Below are 22276 nucleotides of genomic sequence, written 5' to 3' on the forward strand. Positions count from 1 at the left end.
CGGAGTTTCTCCAGGCTACCAGCCCTTCTTTATTCTTTACTATATACTCCCTCATGGTGTTTGGATCAAAGTGCATTCATCATCAAGCATTTACTACAAGTTGTATATTCTGCTATTTCATTGTGTGCATCCATTCCACAAGGTCTAGCTAAAGTTAAACTCCCTAGGAATACAATAGTTTCTCGTCAATTTTATTTTTTCTATCAAATTAGAGTCCTCAGATTACAAATTTTGTGATTGTTTCATAAATCTTATAAAAGAATATTGACAGGCATTTTCTCTTGACCTCATGGTTATTGAGTTTTATGTTTTTTTCTCTTCCTTTCTATATATTTCTTTATAATTATGCTAAATCCAGATTTTATGTATTAGATTTATCTTACATTCAAAATGTCTTTCTCTCTAAAAAACAGTTTGATCACTTCTTCACAGATCTGCTTGGTCTTCACTCAATAGACAATTGGATTCAAGGTGGGAGGCAGCAGCAACTAGAGCTTGGCTATTAAAATGTGGATATGGTGAAGTATGCTGTGTTCCCCAAAGTGATGAAGGCTGGGACATAGGTGATGACAACAGCACATATGTGTGATATACAGGTGCTGAAGTCTTTGTGACGAGCATCTGCAGAAGATAGATTTCCTACAACACGGATAAGTATGGTGTAAGACATAAAAATGCAGAAAATATCAAACTCTCCAATCACCATGGCAACTATGAGACCATAGATGGCATTATTCTTGATGTTGCCACAGGATAGTGTGGCCAGAGACATATGCTCACAACAAGTTTGTGAGCATTCAACAACAAGTGTGTTGAATGAGGTCACCTTTGTAGTAGGGAAGACACTTGATCAGGAAAGTGAATGGTATAAGCAACACATTTCGAGTCAAGGTGACTAGGTCAACTTTGGTAATTATGGTGTTGGTGAGGATGGAATAATATCATGTGTGTGTGTTAGTCGCTCAGTCATGTCTGACTCTTTGCAACCACATGGGCTGTAGCCTGCCAGGCTCCTCTGTCCATGGGATTTTCCAGGCAAGAATACTGGAGTGGGTTGCCAGTTCCTTTTCCAGGGGATCTTCCTGACCCAGAGATTGAACCCGGGTCTCCCACATTGCTGGCAAATTCTTTACTATCTGACCTACCAGGGAAGAATAACATAGAGGGTAGCAAATGGTCACATAGCGACACAGAGCCATAAGCATGAGCAAGCCAGACTCCATGTCTGTCAGCATGTGGATGAAAAACATCTGCACAAGTCAGGCATTGAAGTCAATCTCTGAGACGGAGCCAAAAGATACACAATGTATTGGGGACTAATGAAGTGCACCTACTAGCATCTGTAAGAGACAGGAAGGCTAGGAAGTAATACATGGGCCAATGAAGGGCCTCCTCATGGCAGATAAGATAGATAAGCTCACAGTTCCCTATGACAGCAATGATGTACATGAGTCAGAATGGCATTGAGATCCAGATGTGTGCAGGTTCCAGTCCAGGAATCCCATTGAAGATGAAGTATCTTGGTTTCAGGCTGGAGCTTATGACTCCATGCACGATGTTCAACTGCAAAGTATGCTACTTTTGATACCAATAAATATGTCCAATAAAAGAAGATAGTAGTTTTTCAGTCAGAGTCAAAAGATGGATAAGTATTTGAACAATATAAAGTATGTTTAGAGGAAAAATCATCTTTTTGTACCCTGACTGTGCTATTTGATCCTACTGAAGAGTCTTGAGTTTGCTACCAAATAAAAAGAATTCAAACAGTGCAAATATAGTAACAAAGACCTAGTCTTGCTTGGCTTTATACTCTTAACTCTTTCTATAAGCATCTATTCATATTCCTAGGCCATTCACTAGTCCTTGCTTTTGTCTCATCTACCAATTTCCAAATGATGGACTCAGTTTTAACAAAACTGATTCTCTTAAGTCATATAATTTCCCTTCTTCCAAGAAGTCTTTTCTGTTGTGTCCACTGGATCATAGTCGAATTTTGAAAGCACCTAATTATTGCACATGTTTTCCAAGCTGAGCATGATCTCTCTATAATTCTTGATATTCGAAGTCAGAATAATCACGGACAAAATATTTGACTGGCCAAAAAGTTACAAAGATCTACAGCTTAAAAAGCACAGCCATAGACATTTCTATTATATCTCTAATTGTTTCTTGTTGATAAAAGATTTTAGTTTATATTTAACTAATGGCCTTGTTAAACTCTAATTAACTCTCATGTTTTCTATTTATTCTCTTGAATCTATGTGTAGGTAAGCAGGGAATATATATGTATAAGTAATCATATGATCATGTCTTTTTTGTGTGTTAGTTTTAGCCCCAAAATAGCTATGAAACATTATATTGGGTAGGACATAATATTTATTAATAAAGTTGTGTTTTGAAAAAGTTCAGTTCAGTTCAGTCACTCGGTCGTGTCTGACTCATTGCAACCCCATGGACTGCAACATGCCAGGCTTCCCTATTCTTCACCAACTCCTGGAGCTTGCTCAAACTCATGTCCATTGTGTTGGTGATGCCATCCAACCATCTTATCCTCTGCCATCCCCTTCTCTTCCTGCCTTCAGTCTTTCCCAAAAGAAAGACTTTCCCAGCATCCAGGTCTTTTCCAATGAATCAATTCTTCACATCAGGTGGCTAAAGTATTGGAGTTTCAGCTTCAGCATCAGTCCTTCCAGTGAATATTCAGGACTGATTTCCTTTAAGATGGACTGGTTTGATCTCCTTGCAGTCCAAGGGACTCTCAAGAGTCTTCTCCAACACCACAGTTCAAATGCATAACTTGGGAAAGTTAGAGTTCCAGTTTTCTTCTGTACTCTGGGACACAGATAAAGATTTTTTGATTAATATCAAAAGACTTCAGGAGCCTTCTTTTTTGAGAAAATTCTTCATTTATATTTTTAAACCCTCTTCTTTAGTCTCTTTTGATAACCACCTTGATTATATTGTATTTTATACTGTATATTTTTATCATTTAAAATATTTTATATATTTTCTGTTATATTGTAATCTTCCCCATATCACATACTTTTCCAAAATTCTGATCTTGATTGTGCTCTCTCTCGATCACTCTCTTTCTCCATGAGATTTAGCCTAGAGTGGTCTAGAAGTGCTTTTTTTTAACCATTATTTTAACTGGTGGAAAATTTTTTAAGTAATGATATATAAATAATATCAATATATAAAACAGGATAAAAACAAATTTTTCTAGAAAGAAAAAAGGATTAGAACTGAATTTTCTCAACTGTAAATTCTTTTAGCACTAAGAAAAACCATGGATATTTTGACCACAGGCTGGGACATTTTCAACAAAATATATAAGACCATCACAATTATGTTTAGTATTACTACCATTATTTGGCTCTATAAAAGAATAGAAGGAAAGCCATGCCTGCTGCTGCTGCTGCTAAGGCGCTTCAGTCGTGTCCGACTCTGTGTGACCCCATAGACGGCAGTTCACCAGACTCCGCAGTCCCTGGGATTCCCCAGGTAAGAACACTGGAGTGGGTTGCCATTTCTTTCTCCAGTGCATGAAAGTGAAAAGTGAAAGTGAAGTCGCTCAGTCGTGCCTGACTCTTTGCGACCCCATGGACTGCAGCCTACCAGGCTCCTCCATCCATGGGATTTTCCAGGCAAGAGTACTGGAGTGGGGTGCCATTGCCTTCTCTGAAAGCCATGCCTAGCCATCTCTTAAACCTCTATATTGGTTTCAGGTGTATAGCAGAGTGATTCAGTATATTTACAGGTTATACAGCATTAAACTTTATTGCAAGATGATGACTAGAATTCCCTGTGCTATATAAGATATACTTTGGTGAAAGTCTTACCATTTCCTAAGGAAGATTCCCCTGCCTTTGGAGAGCAGAGAAATTTTTCTATTATTGTACAGAAATATGCTTGTTTGTAATACTATCTTTGGTCCTTGTCATATCAACATCACACAATCTTCTTTCTCTCATGCCTAGCCTACATTTAATTTTCCCCCCATTTCTATTTTCTCTTCATGGCAGTTGGCAAATCCCATTGGTTTCAGAAGACCAAAAGTAAGATAATTTAGTCTTCCTTATTCAACCACCCTATGATTCAAATCCCTCCTGTTTAGTAATGTCTGTGTATCACTTGGTTTTTCTTCTGAATCACTCAAACTCAGCCTGATGCCAAGTGTTTTAGAATCCTTATTCATGACCGATCTTGCTCATAATGACTGTTCTGCATTGGTTAGTAGCTTCTCTGGAGATTTTCCAAGCAAAGGGAAAACATTTTTTTAGAGCTTCACAGGTAGATGCTCTTTAGGTCTCTAATGAGAGAGGAGGTAATTTTAGCTTTGTTGAAACTAAGTCTACCTTTAGAAAATATTTGAAAATGGGGCGGGGGGGGGAACCTCAATAATTACCATCTAATTTTAACATTTTTTCTTTGGTAGGACATGTGAACTGTGTCTAGTATTCACTGATGTATAAACTATAATTATATATGAATTCCCAGAGTGCTTCAATTCCAGCCTTATAATTTTTGCCATAGCTTTATGTACACAGTATGTATGGGGCTCAAAGTTTTCTCAAAAATATTGAATAAACAATAATAATAATATTTTTAAGTCATTAAAAGTAGAAGTCACTGGTTAGAAGAAAATATATGGCAACATATGTAACTGAGAGAAGGTTTCCAAAATACATAAAGGAATCCTATACATCATATGAAAACAATATTCTAAAGTGAAATGGACAAAAGTTTTAGCTTCTACCTGCCTCCTCGGAAAAAAGTATTCAATAACCAAGAATTTAGGAAAGTGTATTCCATTCTCATCATCACCAGGAAAATGCAAATTAAGATCCTATTGTTGATGCTCAGCCAGGTGTGTCCATGTCTTTGTGACTCCATGAACTGAAGCAGGCCAGGCTTCCCTGTCCTTCACTATCTCCTGGAGTTTGCTCAAACTCATGCCCATTCAGTTGATGATGCCATCCAGCCATCTCATCTGCTGTCACCTGCTTCTCCTGTCCTCAATCTTTCCCAGCATCAGGGTCTTTTCCAGTGAATCAGCTCTTTGCATCAGGTGACCAAAGTATCGGAGCTTCAGCTTCACCATCAGTCCTTCCAATGACTATTCAGGTTTGATTTCCTTTAGGATTGACTGGTTTGATCTCTTTGCTGTCCAAGGGACTCTCAAGAGTCTTCTCCAGCATCACGGTCAGAAAGGATCAATTCTTCAGCTCTCAGCCTTCTTTATGGTCCAACTCTCACCTTTGTACATGACTCTTGGAAGAACCATCGCTTTAACTATATGAAACTTTGTCAGTAAAATGATGTGTCTGCTAATGAAATACCACAGTTCTGACAATATCAAGTGCAGGGAAGAATAGAAAGTGACTAGAATTCTCATACTGCTGATGAGAGTTTAAACTAGTGCAACCACCTTGGAATATAGTTGGTGCTATATACCAAAAACTAAGCTAAAAATACCATATGATCCAGAAATCCCACTCTTCGGTTGTAAACCAAAGAAATACACAAATATTTGCTGCAAAAGATGTATACAAAAGACATATATGAGAATGTTCACAGGAGTATCATTCACAGGACTTTGCCAAAAAAGTCTTCAAGAGTACAATAAATAATTGCTGTATATTCACAAGTCACAATAATACTTAGGAATGAAAATGATCCAAATAATGCTTCACAAAACAACATGGATAATTTTAAATACAATCACAGAAATTTTTAAAGCTGAGAACTGATCTCACTCTCTTTAGAAACTTGGAGTTGCAAGATAGTACATAATAATTGCATAATAATAATAATAATTGCAAAAATATATCTACATTTCTTTTTCATTCTGTCTCCTCCCATTTATTTCCTTTTCCTTCTCTCTCTCTTTATTCCTCTTCTCTTGTTTCTCTTTTACCATATCTATTTTCTCTTTTGTTTTCTTTACATGTAGCCCATTCCCTGCCTGAATCCGAACTGAATTTTGTTTATAATCATTACTGTAGTGCTAATATTTTTGAACTGTCTATTATAATCTCTTGAAGTCCTTTTTTTTTGTATGTGACATAGTCTTTGAACTTTCATGTGTGCACCCATATTAACTTTAGATCCATTATTTTCTTTATGGTTTTGAATATTGTTTGTGTTCAGTAATTCTGATCACTGCTTCATTATCCCAAGGAATATTTATTTTATTCTTCATTCTCTGTCCTTTATCTTCTCTCAGCATTATCACCTCATTAAATTTATCTACTGTCTCCTAAAACAACTTATCATGTTTTCTAATTACTAATTTCTAATAATCACTAATTTTAATGCATTGATTTTAATTTTGCAATTTTTTCTTTCCTAATTAAACTTTCTTATTCTCATTTATCATTTTTGTTACTATCCCATTATTTTATTATCTCTCTGTCCAATCTGGCCATCCATTGTATCTCTGTCCTATGGTTTTTTTCCTTCCTTTTTCATAGATTATATAAAATTATTCCCATTTTTGAAAACTGTAGTCCTTTTCATCTAAGTGTGTGTGTGTTAGTTGCTCAGTCGTGTCCGACTCTGTGTGACCCCATGGACTGTAGCCCACCAGGCTGCTTTGTCCATGGGATTCTCCAGGCAAGAATACTGGAGTCGGTTGCCATTTCCTTCTCCAGTAAACATTTTATATACCTACAATAATCTTTTCATTGTCCTACATGCTATATCTTGTCTCTCCTTTATCAGGATATTATTGTAGGCTCAATATAATGATTGTCTGTGTTGGTATTGTTTTCCCTTTTTATTCATCTCTAACCAGAGCTAGATTTGTCTATTTTGAGTGTTTTTAAGCAAACATGTAACATTCATATGTATGTTTCTTTCATTCTTATCCTTGTTGTACTTAGACATGGATGGAAGAACAGTATATAGTTTCTTATACCACTGTCAGTTTTTAGCAAAGTTTGATCAGCTTTTCTCTTCTTGAGGAATTGTTCTTCTGCCATGGCTATTAGTGTACAATGTATAAATTCGAGGAGCTTCTTAAATCAAGATTTATCCTATCAATATCCGCCTGTATAGTAATTATTAGTAAAGACTTATGGACTAAATTATTAATGTATATTTCTTGCTACATTTTAATACTTTCTTGTTGTTTAATTGTCTTCTGTACTTGCAGCTTTCCCCAGTCTGTTGAAGGTAGTGTGGTGTGGTGAATTATCTGTGTGGTATGGGGAATTAAGAGAGTTGCGTAAAATGTCAGGATATACACTGATTACTCCACTGTATAGAGAAAATAATTGAATGTAGAGAGAAAGATTACTGCCAGAAAATGTCTTTACTGCAGTAATCTTTGTCTTTTTGATCCATTTATAACAATATGTGTTGCATTAGTGTTTCCAAAAATTATGACAGTTATAATATTTTTTTCTCTATCTTTGGGCTAATGAGCATAGATTTTAGTTCCCCAGAACAGTATGATGATTTAAGATTCTAGGATTAATGCTTATATAACTTTTACACATGAGCAATAGATTATCAATACTGAAGTTATTGGAGTAAAAGTCTTGTATAGGTACTGAATTTTCATCTCTTTCTCTGCTTTTGTGATTTCCCTTTTTATTTCTAAATTTTTTTTTGCTTTTAGTTTTTCCTCTCTATAATTTCAGAAATATATTTAATCTAGTATTTTTATATATATTTAGAGTGTCAGGGGAAATTATGTTCTTGTTTACATTTACACTATATCCTGGCTGGAAATCATCAAAATATCAACTCAGGATGATCTAGCAGCAAGTATACTAGCATTTTTGGTGTAATATATCTTCAGAAATCTCTATGTTACATATCACAGGGTTCAAAATTTTTAGCAGACATATAGCATACTTTTCTATTTACTTTCAATGATACACTTCAATAATAATAAATGTACATTTAAAATGTGCATTTCACAACTACCTTTCACGATACATGGTTTGGATTGACATTAAAATTCATAAAACTCAGAAAACTTTCATCTAGAACTGCATTTCCTCAGTGTACAGACAGATATAGGTAATGGAAATCAGTATACAATGTATTTTCATGCTTAAGTGCCCAGCAATGATCCAAGTGCAGTTTCCTAGCTTTCCAAATTTTGCAGTTGGTAACAAGGCCTGTTACAAGAACCAAGGGCAATCAGTGTTCGTGAATACTTAGCCATTATGCAAGCTTGCTTTGAGTGATCAGCCTCACCTTGGAGTAAAAAAATCTTGATTTTTTAGCTTTGTGGTAGCTGAACTTAAAGAAAATAAAACTATAAAGTCAGCCAAACCCAAATGATTATAGATTTTGCTGGTGAATTTCATCTATTTCCTACTACCACTTCACAATTAGTCTTTGAAATAAGACTAAGTCCATGTCTGCTCCAAAAATCTTCCAGAGTTATCCTTAGGAAATTATTTGTTCTAAATTTCTCTGACTCTATTTCCTTGCTTACCTTCATAGTTTTCATTTAGATCACATTGATTCAAATATTTGAATATTATTCTCCTTAAGAGGGGAAATTCAATACAGCTTATGTAGACATGGGATAGTTTAAAAAACTAAACCCAGTAATACAAAATGATGTGGTAAGAGGAATAGTGAAGTAAATTAAGTCATTAGAATAAGTGAAAGGCCTTATGAAACAGACTCAGATTTCTTTTTCTATGGATTTCCCCTAAGAACAGATGAATCTCCAACACAGGATCAGGAGATCTTTTATTCTTCTATGGTGTACACCCTGTTAGAGGTTAGTTCAGCATACAAATCATTAGGACTCTATGCGACACATTATTTAAAACAGTTTTAAAATTACTGTGGAAGTCCTTTTAGGAAAAAGTCCTCAAATTCAGAGGCATATTGATTTATTTAATTTTAATCATTGATGAGTTTTACAAAAAGGTCAGTTAATATTATAGCAGATATTCAATGAAATAATGAGATCAATTGGTTTAAAATTTCCACTCAAGAATCTCATCTAAAATATCATTTGTCTTTCCTTGCTTTTAAATATTAATGCTTTAATCTATTTCATAGCAAAGATATCTTTCTCCTTAAAAAGTAACTTGATGACTCCTTCCCGGATCTGCTTGGTCTTGACTCCATATACAATTGGGTTCAGGGTAGGAGGCAACATCAAATAGAGATTAGCAATTATGATATGGACATGAGGAGGAATGTTTTTTTCCCCAAAGCGGTGAGTAAAAATGGTGAATAAGGCTGGAACATATGTAATGACAATAGCACATACGTGAGACGTACAGGTGCTGAAGGCTTTGTGACGAGCATCTGCGGAAGACAGACTCACCACTGCTCGCAAGATCAGAGTGTAAGACACTGCAATACAGAACATATCAAAGCCCCCAATCAGGAGGGCTGCCAAGAGACCATAGATGGCATTGACCTTGACTTTGCCACAGGACACCTTGGCCACAGACTTGTGGTCACAGTACGTGTGGGGGATGAAGTTGCCTCGACAATAGGGCAGGCGCTTGGTAAGGAAAGTGAATGGAAAGATGAGCATCACACCCCTCAGGAAAGTGGCAAGACCAGCCCTGGCAATGACAGCACTGGTGAGGATGGTGGCATAGCGTAAGGGGTAGCAGATGGCCACATAGCGGTCCAGCGCCATGAGCATGAGCACCCCAGACTCCATCCCAGTCAACATGTGGACAAAAAACATCTGAGCCAGGCAGCCATTGAAGTCAATCTCCTTAAGGTTGAACCAGAATATGCACAGCATGTTGGGTACCGTGGTGGTGCACAGGGTGACGTCTGTGAAGGAGAGCAGGGCCAGAAAGTAGTACATGGGGCGATGCAGGGCCTCCTCATGGCCGATGAGGTAGATGAGTCCACAGTTGCCCACAACAGCAATGACGTACATGAAGCAGAATGGCAGGGAGATCCAGATGTGTGCAGCTTCCAGCCCAGGAACACCATTCAAAATAAAGAATTCTGGTGTCAGGCTGGAGATATTGGCTCCAGACATGATGCTTGACATGTGGGGGGCATTTTATATTCTTTGTCAGCAATTGCTCTCTGTACAGGAGAGAGAGGTGGGTTTAGAGACCAAATATGAGAATGGTTTGTGCAATGATACCAATGAAAGCCATGAATGCTCATCTTGTTAGGATAATCAGGATGGTTTCTTATTTCCCCAGCTCTAGCAAAAGAATCCTTGAACTATGTTATCTAAAAATAAACAGTAGAGTCTTACTTTGCTTAATGTCCAGCAGCAAACTTTCTGCTTAGAAAGTTAGAAAAGATACTTTCTACTATCCTTACTGTCTCTATCTCTTACAGTTGTTGCCTTGAAGATTATTAGGAAGGCAAGTTATCTATGCAAAATTGTTCTGGATATCTTGCTAATAATAATATACTGTAGAAACTCAATACAATTTTTGAATTAGTAAGGATTTAATATGATTGGCATTCAAACTCTGATGTCAATATCATGCTTTTCCATGTTGTGAAAATTCAGGTGTTCTTGAGAAGGAAAAAAAAACACTATTTACATTTCTAAATCATTAATAAGTTTTATGGTATTTTGGTAAAATTTTTAAGAAATTTTTGAATTCATTCAGATACAGAATTCTTTTCCTTTGGCTTCTCTGTACCTAAAATAAATTCTTTATTTTTAATACAAACTAACACTCAAGAAACCCTTGGATTTCTGAAGATTATTGATTGCCTATACTGCTATAATTTAAACAGTATTTCATTATAACTCAACAGGTAATCAGTACAACAGACAATACCATATCTTTCAATTGCTATTTCTTTTAGGGCAGTAGAAATGACTGAAAGATATTTGAAGAAATGTATATATTCAGGGATATTTGAGAAAAAATGAAGGTTCCAAATGGTTAAAATTGTTCTTTTATTTGAAAAAAGAAAATGATGCTTAAGCTGTGGCATAAACCTGAGTTCTCATGTTGCTAAGTCAGCGTCAAACACACCCATCATTCAGCAGACTTAAGTAGATACTTGTAGTGTGATGGCATGTATTACATGGCAGTGAAGCTACAAGGTACAGATTCTTTTCACCTAAATATTCAAAAAATTGCCATTGTGTCCACTTCTACTGACCAGGCTACAGAGAAACCACAACGAAAAGAAGAAATACAAAGGAATACAAGTTTCAGAGGCTCATGGTCTCTGCTTCCTAATCTGACTTAATCTTGTGTGAACCATCTCTTATAAAAAAGCCTCTCCAAAACCTCTCTTGAAATGTCACCACCTGGAGAAATTATCATTTCATGGACCTGGATTAGAAACACTAAAGATAAAAATCTCCAGTGTCCACCATCTTTTATGTATACACCACAAGGAAATGAATAAAGTGGAAATGAGGTTAAGTCTAGCCAACCATAAAGACAAAAAACCGTTGTCTCTTAAGAAGTGAAAGGGAAAGAGAAATACATTACTTCATGCTAATATTGTCTTTTGGTAATCGTGCCCATATTCTTAGCCATTGTATTATTATCCAGTAATATCTCTATCTTTTTCAAATGGCTATTTTTTAAAATTACCCAAACTTACCTCAGTGTTAGGCACAAACAAGTTCTTCTTCATGGCTGAGAATCCTTAGTTTTTCAAAACCTGGGCTGGCATCTTCTTACATAGGAATTTTAGTTTCCCTGGAGAATCTTCAGCAAGATACCCCAGGTGATTGACTCTCCACAATTAGATGTCTCAGAAGAATCTGAAAGAGAATGAACTTTGGGTTTATGGTACTAGTGAGACATTTAGATACTTTTGAATAGAAAAAGGAACAACAAAAGCAAAAACATGTTAAAGTTTAATGCTTTATTCTCAAGTGAGGCATATGACCACCAAGACTGGTGGAGACAAATGTCATTTAAAATTTTCTTCTCTTATTGCAAAATAAATATATTTTTAATGTAGAAAAATCTAAAAAGAATCTATAGAAACTTGGAAAATCACTTGTAATCGTAATGAAGTAATAGCCACTTAAAAATGCTTTCTCTATTTGTCCAATAATTTTGGAATTACTATGTATAATATTCTCCTTCACATCAACTTCAGACTGCATGAAGTTTTGCACTTTTCCCCCTATTTAATATAATGTGCATTTCTCATGTCATTCTATATGCCTTGCAACTGAAATTTTAGACCTAAATTTTCCACCCAATAATTGAAGCAAAATTAAACATTTTATTACTCTTGAATATTTAAATTGTTTCTAATTTTTGCTATCAAAGAGAATTATTTTATGGATATCCTAATCTGTTTGTATTGTTGATTTTCCCCCTCTTAGAATTATTAGAAATAGATTTTGAAATTTGTGGAATAAAAAGGCATAGACAGTTCAATTATGTTGATAAAAGTTGGAAAAAATCATCTTCATAAAAAATCATCTTCATATGGGACTTTCACTCCCATACACAATTAGTATGCTATCCCTCTAAAGTACTAAGTTTTATATGTTTGCTCTCTTTTCCCCAGCTGAATTTGTGAGAACACTCTGTCTTTGATATTTTAGCTTGACTTAAAATTAACTTTATTAGTAGTGACTATGAACTTTCTTTTCAAGTGTTTTTTGGTCAGTTGTTTTTCTAATATTTTGGATTATTCATGCTTCTCCTTATCCATCTCAGTAGAGGTGTTGGCTTTGATTTTATCACTTGCTGGGCACTTTCAGTACTAAAATAAGAACACATTTTCTGTCATAGTTTGCAACCATTTTCAAAGGAAGTATTGTCACTAAACTGGTCTGGAATCCACTTGCCAGATGCACAGCAAATCAATCTACTGACAATGACTTGTGGTGAGGGAAAGTATAGGATTTATTGCAGGTCACCAAGCAAGGAAAAGAGGAAAAACCCGCCTGTCAATGTTGGAGGTGTAAGAGACACAGATTCAATCCCTGGGTCTGGAAGATCCCCTGGAGGAGGGAATGGCAATCTATTCTAGTATTTTTGCCTGGAGAGTCTCTTGTACATAAGAGCCTGGCGGGTTGTAGTCCACAGGGTTACAGAGTCGGATACTACTGGGACAACTTAGCATATACACATGAATGCATGCTCAAAAGATCCAAACCTCTCCTTGTCTTTTAGGGAAGTGTTTTCAAAGACAGTGAGAAGAATAGAATCGTAAGACTTGTGATCAGTTTTGCACAATTCTCTGATTGGTCGGTGAGGATATATCAAGGTGAAGTTTCAGGAATCAACATCGTCTTCTGACTACAACCAGTCTGGTGTCTGTGTGATTGTGGTGAGCAGTCTCCATTGGTAGGACTCTGGTTTTTGCAAAGCAACTGAGGAATGCACAGGAGAACTTTACCTGTATCTTTCAAAGGGAACTGGGAGTTTTAACACTTTACGGCTGACATTGTTTAAGCTATTATTACTTTTCTTGTCTGACTGCCTTTACTTTGTACTTTGCCTCTACATTCCCTTACTTCTCTAATGTTAATTCCTTGTGCTTTCTCTTTGGAAGTTGGAGAAGGACTAGGAGACTAAAGCTTTTTCTAGAAACAAGAAGCAGGGGAACACAGAGGGGTCTTGTCACTGAGAAGATCCCTTGGGGTCCTGCCCAGTTTCAATTCCTCTTTTCTTTGATGCGCCTCCATCCTGAGGGGAACAGATGTGGTGACGGCTCTGGCTACTTTCTGATGAATGGGGTCAAAGTCAATTTTTCAGGAGTAGAGGAACGATAATCATTGACTTTCATTTCAAAGAATTCTCAAGTCCTAGACTTGGCATCAACATTTTCCATTATGAAGACATTACTCCTTTTTGACTTCTTTGTCAAGGCACCTAGACAATCATTTGAAAATTAACAGATGCATTACAATGAAGATGATGATCAAGACCCATCTTTGTAGAATTCCTGAGAAAATCCTCCCATCCCAGACAGCAACCAGGAAGATAAATCTTGGAGTGGGTCCTCTTTTCATTCATCTTGTAACCAAGTGGCCTTTTGAAATAATCTATTCATTAGACTTTCAACTTCTCCTGAGGTATTTGTATATGTACAGCCTGTGGCAAGTACACATACCCCTCTGTGTTTGGTCAAAATGAAATCCAAGGAAATTCTGTTATCAAGGACCGCCCGAGCCAAAGAATCTAGAAACACATGTTGGGGCATAATGCTTTTTGGGCAATCTGTCCAATTGTGGTAGACAGATTGCTTATCATATCTATCGATATATTGACATGCACTCTAGCAATTGTGATGAGGATACCAAGAATATTTTGTCCTACCATCCTACCAACATCTTCTTAAGGTGTATGCTATTTCTAGGAAGAGATGTAAGGCTTTCTGAGCTGTGCACCAAAAAAAAAAAAAAAAAGAGAGAGAAAATATTCAGTATCAGCAGGACTCTTCATGTTGCCAGCTCTCCAGGCAGTAGTATAACTACCCTTGTGTCAATGAGTCACTTCCTATACTACAGACAAAAATATAACTGGCCGGGGCCCTCAAGTTATCCTTACAATTGTGGTGTCATTAATGCCTTCATTTTTAGATAGTACAGAGATTGCCTTATGAAGCCAAATTTTCCATATTCCATTACATGATATCCAATCTGTTTGACTTTCTGGCATAACCTGTCATCATTTCTACTTTTTGTACGTGGATCAATTGTGCATTAGGGGTAGGTGACACAATTTTTCATGTGAAATGCAAGGGATTGCAAGGGACCAGTAATCACCTTTTCTTCAGTGGAGATTATTTCAGATAAGTTGAGACAGGGGGCCAGACATTCTGAAGTTCCCTGGTTAATTAAACCTGGAAAGAGAATTTTCATGGAAGAAGATTATAAGAAGTCTTAAATTCTAACACTGCATCAAAACTGACTATTGGGACCACTGAAGGGAGATACTGCCTATGGAAGGTCTGGGGAATTCTATGGTAATCCAACAATCACTTCAACTTTCCCCTCTGTGTACACTTTGTGACAGTTTGATTTAAGATATCAATATTTTCCTTCTAGGAAATGGCAGACCAGGTGGGTTAAGACAGAAAAAGGAGAGAAAAAACCATTGTCATTTTAATAGCAACTTTCAAAGTTATCTATTACTAACAGATCTAGCTAGGTACCAAACATTTCTAAGAAAATTAGATAGGCCCATAGTCAAGCAAGGGAACACTGATAGGTCAGAAAAATGCTCCAGTCAATCACAGATGTTACTATGAAAAGCCACAATCAATATATTACTTATTTAAGATACTTTAAAATTTTTCAATCTGAGTCCTAGTCCAGGTTCACAAGACTATCAATTTTGAGCCAGTGTGATGGCCATTTTTCCAGTACTTGTTGAAGGCTGTGGAGCTGCAGTCAGGTCAGAAGCTGACTTTACTTAAGTGTGGTGGACCCACAGCTTAATTCCTGCTAATATGACAGAAAAATGAGTTTTTAGCACAATCTAATAAGGTTCCACCCATCAGGTCTGGAAATGATTCTCCACATGTGCCCCTTTCGAGGTTTTAGGAGCATCCAGTCCCTAGTATAATGCAGTGAAGAGGGACATTCAGGGAGCTTTCCTTATTAGCAAATGTATGAAGTGCATTCAGAACCACCTCCAGGTTTGTATGTACCTCACAGTGTCTAGTTCCCTACCCTCTGATCAGATGGTTGAACCCTTAAATGCTCAGAATAGGAAAAGGGTTTCTTATACGAAATTTCTTAAGAATTCAGTTGGAACTTGTTTCTAGGAGCCACTCTAATTCTGAGTAGTGCAACTGCTGCTGCTGCTGCTAAGTCGCTTCAGTCGTGTCCAATTCTGTGCGACCCCATAGACGACAGCCCACCAGGCTCCTCCGTCCATGGTATTCTCCAGACAAGAGTACTGGAGTGGGTTGCCAGTGCCTTCTCCGAGTAGTGCAACTAGCAGCACTTTATATTAAGCTAAATTAGTCTCTGGACAGATTTTTGCTATGGTCTTCTTCAAAGTATGGTTCATCATCTCTGTCTTTCCAGCTGATTGATGCCTCTATGATTCACGTAAAGTACACTTTATTTCCAGTTATTTAGATAATTCTGATATCACATTGGCAACAAAGGCTTACTCCTGTTATCATTCTGGATTGAACCAGGGAAATTTACCCAAATCTGATTATTGTTTCTTTGAGCAGAGCCTTTACTATTTCACTCCAATGGGGAAATGCCTCTATCCAGGTTGTGAAAATATCCATCATCACCAGTAAATAGCAGAAATGGAAATTCCCCTTATCTTTAGACAGAACTGTAGAATCTATTTGCCAGCCCTTTCCTGGTCATTCTCCTCTAGCTTGGATCCTCATGCAAGGTGAGACAACCAGGCCTTGAAGTTGCTTTCTTTTTTCTTCTTTGCATTTTTTAATTAATTAATTTAATTGGAGGTTAATTACTTTACAGTATTGTGGTGGTTTTTGCCATACATTGACATGAATCAGCCAAAGGTATACATGTGTCCCCCATCCCAAACCCCCCTTCCACCTCCCTCCCCATCCCAGCCCTCTGGATTGTCCCATGCACCAGCTTTGCGTGCCCTATTTCATGCATGAACTTGGACTGGCCATCTATTTCACATATGATAATATACATATGTTGAAGTTGCTTTTTTGCATAGATCATGCATTTTTGTACCTCCTTCTGAATTGTTTTGTTCAATATAATGTTGAGTACACTGGAGAGTGTTCTATTTTCTTTATCTCTACATCTACACATGTGACAAGTTACGTGTGATTGGTTAAAATGTTCTCAAGATTCTGTAGGAGCAAGGTAACTTTCACTACACTTGGTATCATCTTGCAATTTCATTCCCCTAACTTTCCCTTGGTAATAATATTCCATAGATGAACAGGAAATGTGATTTAACTAAATTGAAATATGACTGGGAGCTGCTTGTACCCAATACCTTGGTTCTAGATCTAATCAAATTGTGTGAAGTTGATGTGGAAAGATTGGACCATTTGCACCAAGCCCACTGAGGTCTGCCTCACAACTCCTATCCTCTCCAGACAGGAGATGTGATTTGAAATTCCATCCACCTTTTTATCTTGTCCTCACCTCTCCTCTCCCTTTCTTCCCCCTCCATCTCTAACTACCCCCTCCCATGAACACTGAGTAGAATTTTCTTCCATCACTATCTGCTTCATAATTGTCTAAGAATTTGTCAATGACTCTGGCCTCCTGGCTTTAATTCAGTGGTGAGTCTTAGTTTTCCCAATTATGTTGTTCTTCATTTCTTTCTGTGAAACTCATTTTTGATTTTGAAATGGGGAAGATGATATAAAGTTAATTGGAGATTGTTACTTGAGTGCGTCAAAGTTTTCATTCACTAAGTTTTATTTTTCCAGGTTTTTGTGTTCTGCTCTGCCTTTATTGTGGCTGTCGCCTCTCACACACTCTTCCCACAGCATACGCCTATTTACATTATGGTATTTAAATTTAAGTATTCCAATATTCACCCAGCTGGCTGTTTATATTTCTCATATTCCTCAACTATCAAATGAGAGGGACTTTCCACAGGGTGCTAATGGTAAAGAATCCACCTGCCAATGCAGGAGACACAGGAGATGTGGGTTTGATCCCTGGGTCAGAAAGTTCCCCATGAGCACAAAATGGCACCTCACTCCAGTATTCTTGCCTGGAAAATTATGCTGTAGTTTTGAAATAAATGTTTCAAACATCATTATAATACATGATAAAATATATGTGTTTAAAACTGACAGTAGGGAAAAGTGCTGTTTTGGTATGGTTTAAAAGAGAATACTTTATGAGTAAAATTTTCCAAGTCCAAAAACACAATTTCAAGAGAGAACAACTTTACTGATTATTAGCTTACAAGTAGCATTACAGAGAAGCACTTTTGTATTGATAATATATTTTTAAAATTCAGGTTTTTCTTCCAAGCAGGAAAATCATCTTGCAAAAATATGTCAAGTTGTAAACATATTTCATAATCATTTGACTATGTATAATATGATATTGGGCTTCCCTCGTAGCTCAGTCTGCAAAGAATCTGCCTGAAATGCAGAGACCTGAGTTCAATTCCAGGGTCAGGAAGATCCCTTGTAGAAGGAAATGGCAACCCACTCCAGCATTCTTGCCTAGAGAATCCCATGGACAGAGGAGCCTGGAAGGCTAGTCTATGGGGTCACAAGAGTCGGACACAACTTAGTTACTAAACCCCCAATATGATATTAAAATTTGTTCTTCATATTAACAGACTATAGAAGAATATGGGGCTCCCCAGGTGGCCCAGTGGTAAAGAATCTGCCAACCAATGCAAGAGTCCTTCTGCCAATGTAGAAGACTCAAGCATCTTGGGTTCAATTCTTGATTCAGGAAGATCCCCTGAAGGAGGGAATGGCAACCCACTCAAGTACTCTTGCCTGGAAAATTCCATGGATGAAGGAGACTGGCAGGCTGCAGTCCATGGGATCACAGAGCTGGACATGACTGAGCACACACAAACACACACATAGAAGAATATACTCTTAATCAATGTCACTAATTTCTCTCTTTCTTTATATGATTCATTCTGTGTCCATTCCAGAAAGTCTAAATAAAGTTAAAGTCTGTGAGAATATAATTATTTCCTGTTAATTTTTTCTATAAAATTTAGGTCTCAGAGTAGAAATTTTGTGATTTTATCATAAATCTTTGAGCAGAATACTGACAGGTAATTTTTCTGATCTCATGGCTGATGAATTTTACATTTATTCTCTTCTTTTACTTACTTTTATTGATTTTTGTACTAAATACAGAATTCTATATCATAGACTTATCTCACACTCAAAATGTCTTTCTCTCTAAAAAGCAATTTGATCACCCTTTCAATTGGATTCAAGGTGGGAGGCAGCAATAGGTCGAGACTTGCTATTAAAATGTGGACATGGTGAGGTATGTTGCGTCCCCCAAAATGGTGAGTAAAGAAATTGAAGAAGGCTGGGACATAGGTGATGACAATAGCACAAATGTGTGATGTCCAGGTGCTGAAGGCTTTGTGACGAGTGTCTGGAGAGGACAGATTTACTACAACATGGAGAGTCATGGTGTAAGAGGGAAATACAGATGATATCAGACCCTCCATTCAATACGGCAGTTTTGAGATCATAGATGGCATTAATCTTGATATTGCCACAGGATAATTTGGCCAGAGACCTGGTCACAAAGGTGTGTTGAACAAGGTTTGCCCCTACAATAGGGAAGATGCTTGATAAGGAAAGTGAATAGTATCACCATCAACACACTTCAAGTCAAGGTGACAAGGCCAACCTTGCTAATTGTGGTGTTGGTGAGGATGGTAGAATAGTGTAGAGGGTAGCAAATGGCCACAGAGTGATCCAGAGTCATAAGCATGAGCACGCCAGAATCCATGCCTGTCAGCATGTGGATGAAAAACATCTGCACAAGTCAGGCATTAAAGTCAATCTCTTTGAGGCTGAGCCGAAAGATATACAACATATTGGGAACAAATGAAGTGCACCCACTAATATCTATAAGGGGCAGTAAGGCTAGGAAGTAGAACATGGGCAGATGCAGAGCTTCCTTATGGCTGATAATGTACATGAGCTCACAGTTCCCCACGACAGCAATAATGTACATGAAGCAGAATGGCAAGGAGATCCAAATGTGTGCAACTTCTAGCCCAGGAATCTCGTTGAGGATGAAGTATTTAGGTGTCGGCTGGAGCTGTTGACTCTGTGCATGATGGTCAATGGCAAGGCATGTTACTTTTGCTTCTAATGAATATGTCCTGTACAAGAGACAGTAGTAGATTGTTTTCAGTTAGAGACAAAAGACAAATGAATATTTTTCACAACATAAATAATACATTTTGGTGAAAATTAGCTTTTTACACCCAGACTGTGTTGTTTGATCTTGCTGAGGGGTCTTGAGTCTGTTACTGAATCAAAAGAATGCATAGTGCAAGCATAGCAAAGACCTGGTCTTTCTTACTTTCATACTGTAAGCTCTTTCTCTATGTTCCCAGTCATATTGCCAGACCATTCACTAGTACTTGCTTCTGTCCCATTGATTAGTTTCCAGATAATGGACCCTGCTTTAATAACACCGGTTCTATCAACTTCTCGTATAATTTCCCTTCTTCCAAAAAGTCCTTCAAGGTATGTCCGCTGGATTATAGTCATTTAAATTGTGTGAGAATTTACTCATTGCACACATATATTATGAAGTGAACATTATCTACAAGTCTGGATATTCCAAGTTAGAATAATCAGGGACTAAAATTTGGCAGGCTTAAAATTACATAATAAATTGCAATGTACAATGCACAACCATATGCATTTTCCATTAAAGGTCTAATTGTTTCTTCTTGATAAATGTGAAAGATTTTCTTTTGACATTTAATCAGTGATATTTTAATCTATAATTATTAATAGTTCTTGTGGAGTCTATTGATTCTCTTAAATCTCTGAGTAGGTAAAGAAGAAATATATATGTATAAATAATCATACTTAAATTTTTGTATTTATTATTTTTAGCCCTTAATAAATATGAAGAATGATGTTTAATAGGGTAAAATATTTATTAATCAATTTACTTAGCTTTCCACCTCTCTTCTGTGTTCTGAGACATGGATACAGCTTGAAAGCTTTTGATTAAAATCATGACTTCAGGATCTTTCAAAATTTTTTTGCAAAAATATTTTTGCTATATTTTTAAAAGCTCTTGCTTAAGTTTGTATTAGATTATAAAATTGATTCATTCACTAAATCAGCTATCTATTATATATTTTCTTTCATTAAGGATTATTATATATATGTTCTATTATATTTTAATCTCCCCCATATAATAGATGTTAAAAGTTCTAATTTTGATTGCTACCATTCTCTTTTTCTCTTGCTCTCTCTTTGAGATTTTGTCTAGGGGTTTCCATGTAAGTATGTGTCTTGTTTTAATCTTTATCTTTAATCAGTGGAAAAATTTTTAAATTATGTTGAATAAATTATATCAATACATTAAAAAAGATAAAAGCAAAGCTTTCCAGAAAATAGGAGCAAGTTAAAACTGAAAACTTTTAAAAGCAATTTTCTCAACTATAAATTTTTTACTGTTCAGAAGAGTAAAACCATGGAGATTTTTACCACAACCTGGAACATTATCAGCAAAATATATTGTACCACTACAATTATTATTAGTATCATTACCATTATTTTGTTTTGTAAAATGCATGTAAGTAAAGTCATCTCTGGTTATCCCTTAAACCTTCAGTATCTTTACATTTCAGATCAAAAGCCAACATCCTTATTTTATTTACAAAATCCTACACAATTAGGACCCCTTTAAATCTCTGAATATATCTCTCATTACTTATATTCCTTCAATCCATCCATACTTACTTACTGGAGGTTTCTCAAGTTCAACAAATGTGCACAACCTGGGGCGTTTCCAGTTTTCATTTTCATTGCGTGCTAAGTTCTTTCTCAGGCAATATCAGCATATACCCTTCATGATTCCAGATCTCTGGTTACCGTCAATGCCAATCTAAAGCTTTTCCTTACTTCACAGTTTAAAGTTGCAACCCCCAGACCCTTGCTAATACATGCCTTGTGTATTATACTTACACACCCTAGGGGCATACATGGGTTTTGCAGGAAGTGCAGTGGTAAAGAATCCGCCTGCAGGAGATGCAAGAGACCCGGGTTTGATCCCTGGGTTGGAAGAGCCTCTGGAGTCGGAAATGGCAATTCACTCCAGTATTCTTGCCTGGAAAATTCCATGGACAGAGGAGCCTAAGAGTCGGACATAGCTGAGCACACACAGAAAGGCATACATATGTTGAATGGGAAAAGTTATAAGAAATTAGACTTGAGTTTGGTAATATTGGTCATTCATGTTGATATAAATTTTAGATAGATAACAGGATAACTGTCATCAGATGTAGTCAATCAAAAGGAGAATTAGACAGTTCATGAATGTGATTGTCAGGAAGTTGGGATAGATGGTCACTGGAATTCCTTCCAACTCTTGCACTAATTAATTTTTTTGGCAAAGACTTCCCACTTTCTCAGTAACACTCTTACACTTATGGAGCACAGACAAGTTTTCCTATTATTGTACAGAAATGTGCTTACATGTAATATTATCTCTTTGGTCCTTGTTATATTATTATCATACAGTCTTTTTCCTCTAGTACCTAAATTATTTTTAATTCTCCCCACATTTTGCTTTATCTTCATGATTATTTGCAAATCCCTTTGGCTTCAAATATAAAGAGAGAATTTAGTCTTCCTTATTTGCCTACCCTCTGATTCAAATCCCCCCTATTTAGCAATATCTGTGCTTCTTATGTAT

At 36.7% G+C, this 22276-nt stretch overlaps 1 protein-coding gene and 2 pseudogenes across 1 annotated transcript; all 3 read right to left on the reverse strand.

The window, feature by feature from the left end:
• Positions 1–374: 374 nt before the first annotated feature.
• LOC122701972 lies at positions 375–8464 on the reverse strand (annotated as a pseudogene).
• A 564-nt stretch (positions 8465–9028) lies between these two features.
• LOC122696530 (olfactory receptor 52N2-like) lies at positions 9029–9991 on the reverse strand. Its single transcript, XM_043906662.1, has one exon. The coding sequence runs from the start codon at positions 9989–9991 to the stop codon at positions 9029–9031; it is 963 nt and encodes a 320-aa protein (XP_043762597.1).
• An 8749-nt stretch (positions 9992–18740) lies between these two features.
• LOC122701978 lies at positions 18741–19668 on the reverse strand (annotated as a pseudogene).
• Between the last annotated feature and the right edge of the window lie 2608 nt (positions 19669–22276).

Source organism: Cervus elaphus, chromosome 1 (assembly GCF_910594005.1).
Source record: "Cervus elaphus chromosome 1, mCerEla1.1, whole genome shotgun sequence".
Classification (NCBI taxonomy): domain Eukaryota; kingdom Metazoa; phylum Chordata; class Mammalia; order Artiodactyla; family Cervidae; genus Cervus; species Cervus elaphus.

Bases quoted from the DNA above. Each gene is read 5' to 3' on its own strand.
- LOC122696530 (XM_043906662.1), bottom strand. From the start codon at position 9,991: ATGTCTGGAGCCAATATCTCCAGCCTGACACCAGAATTCTTTATTTTG.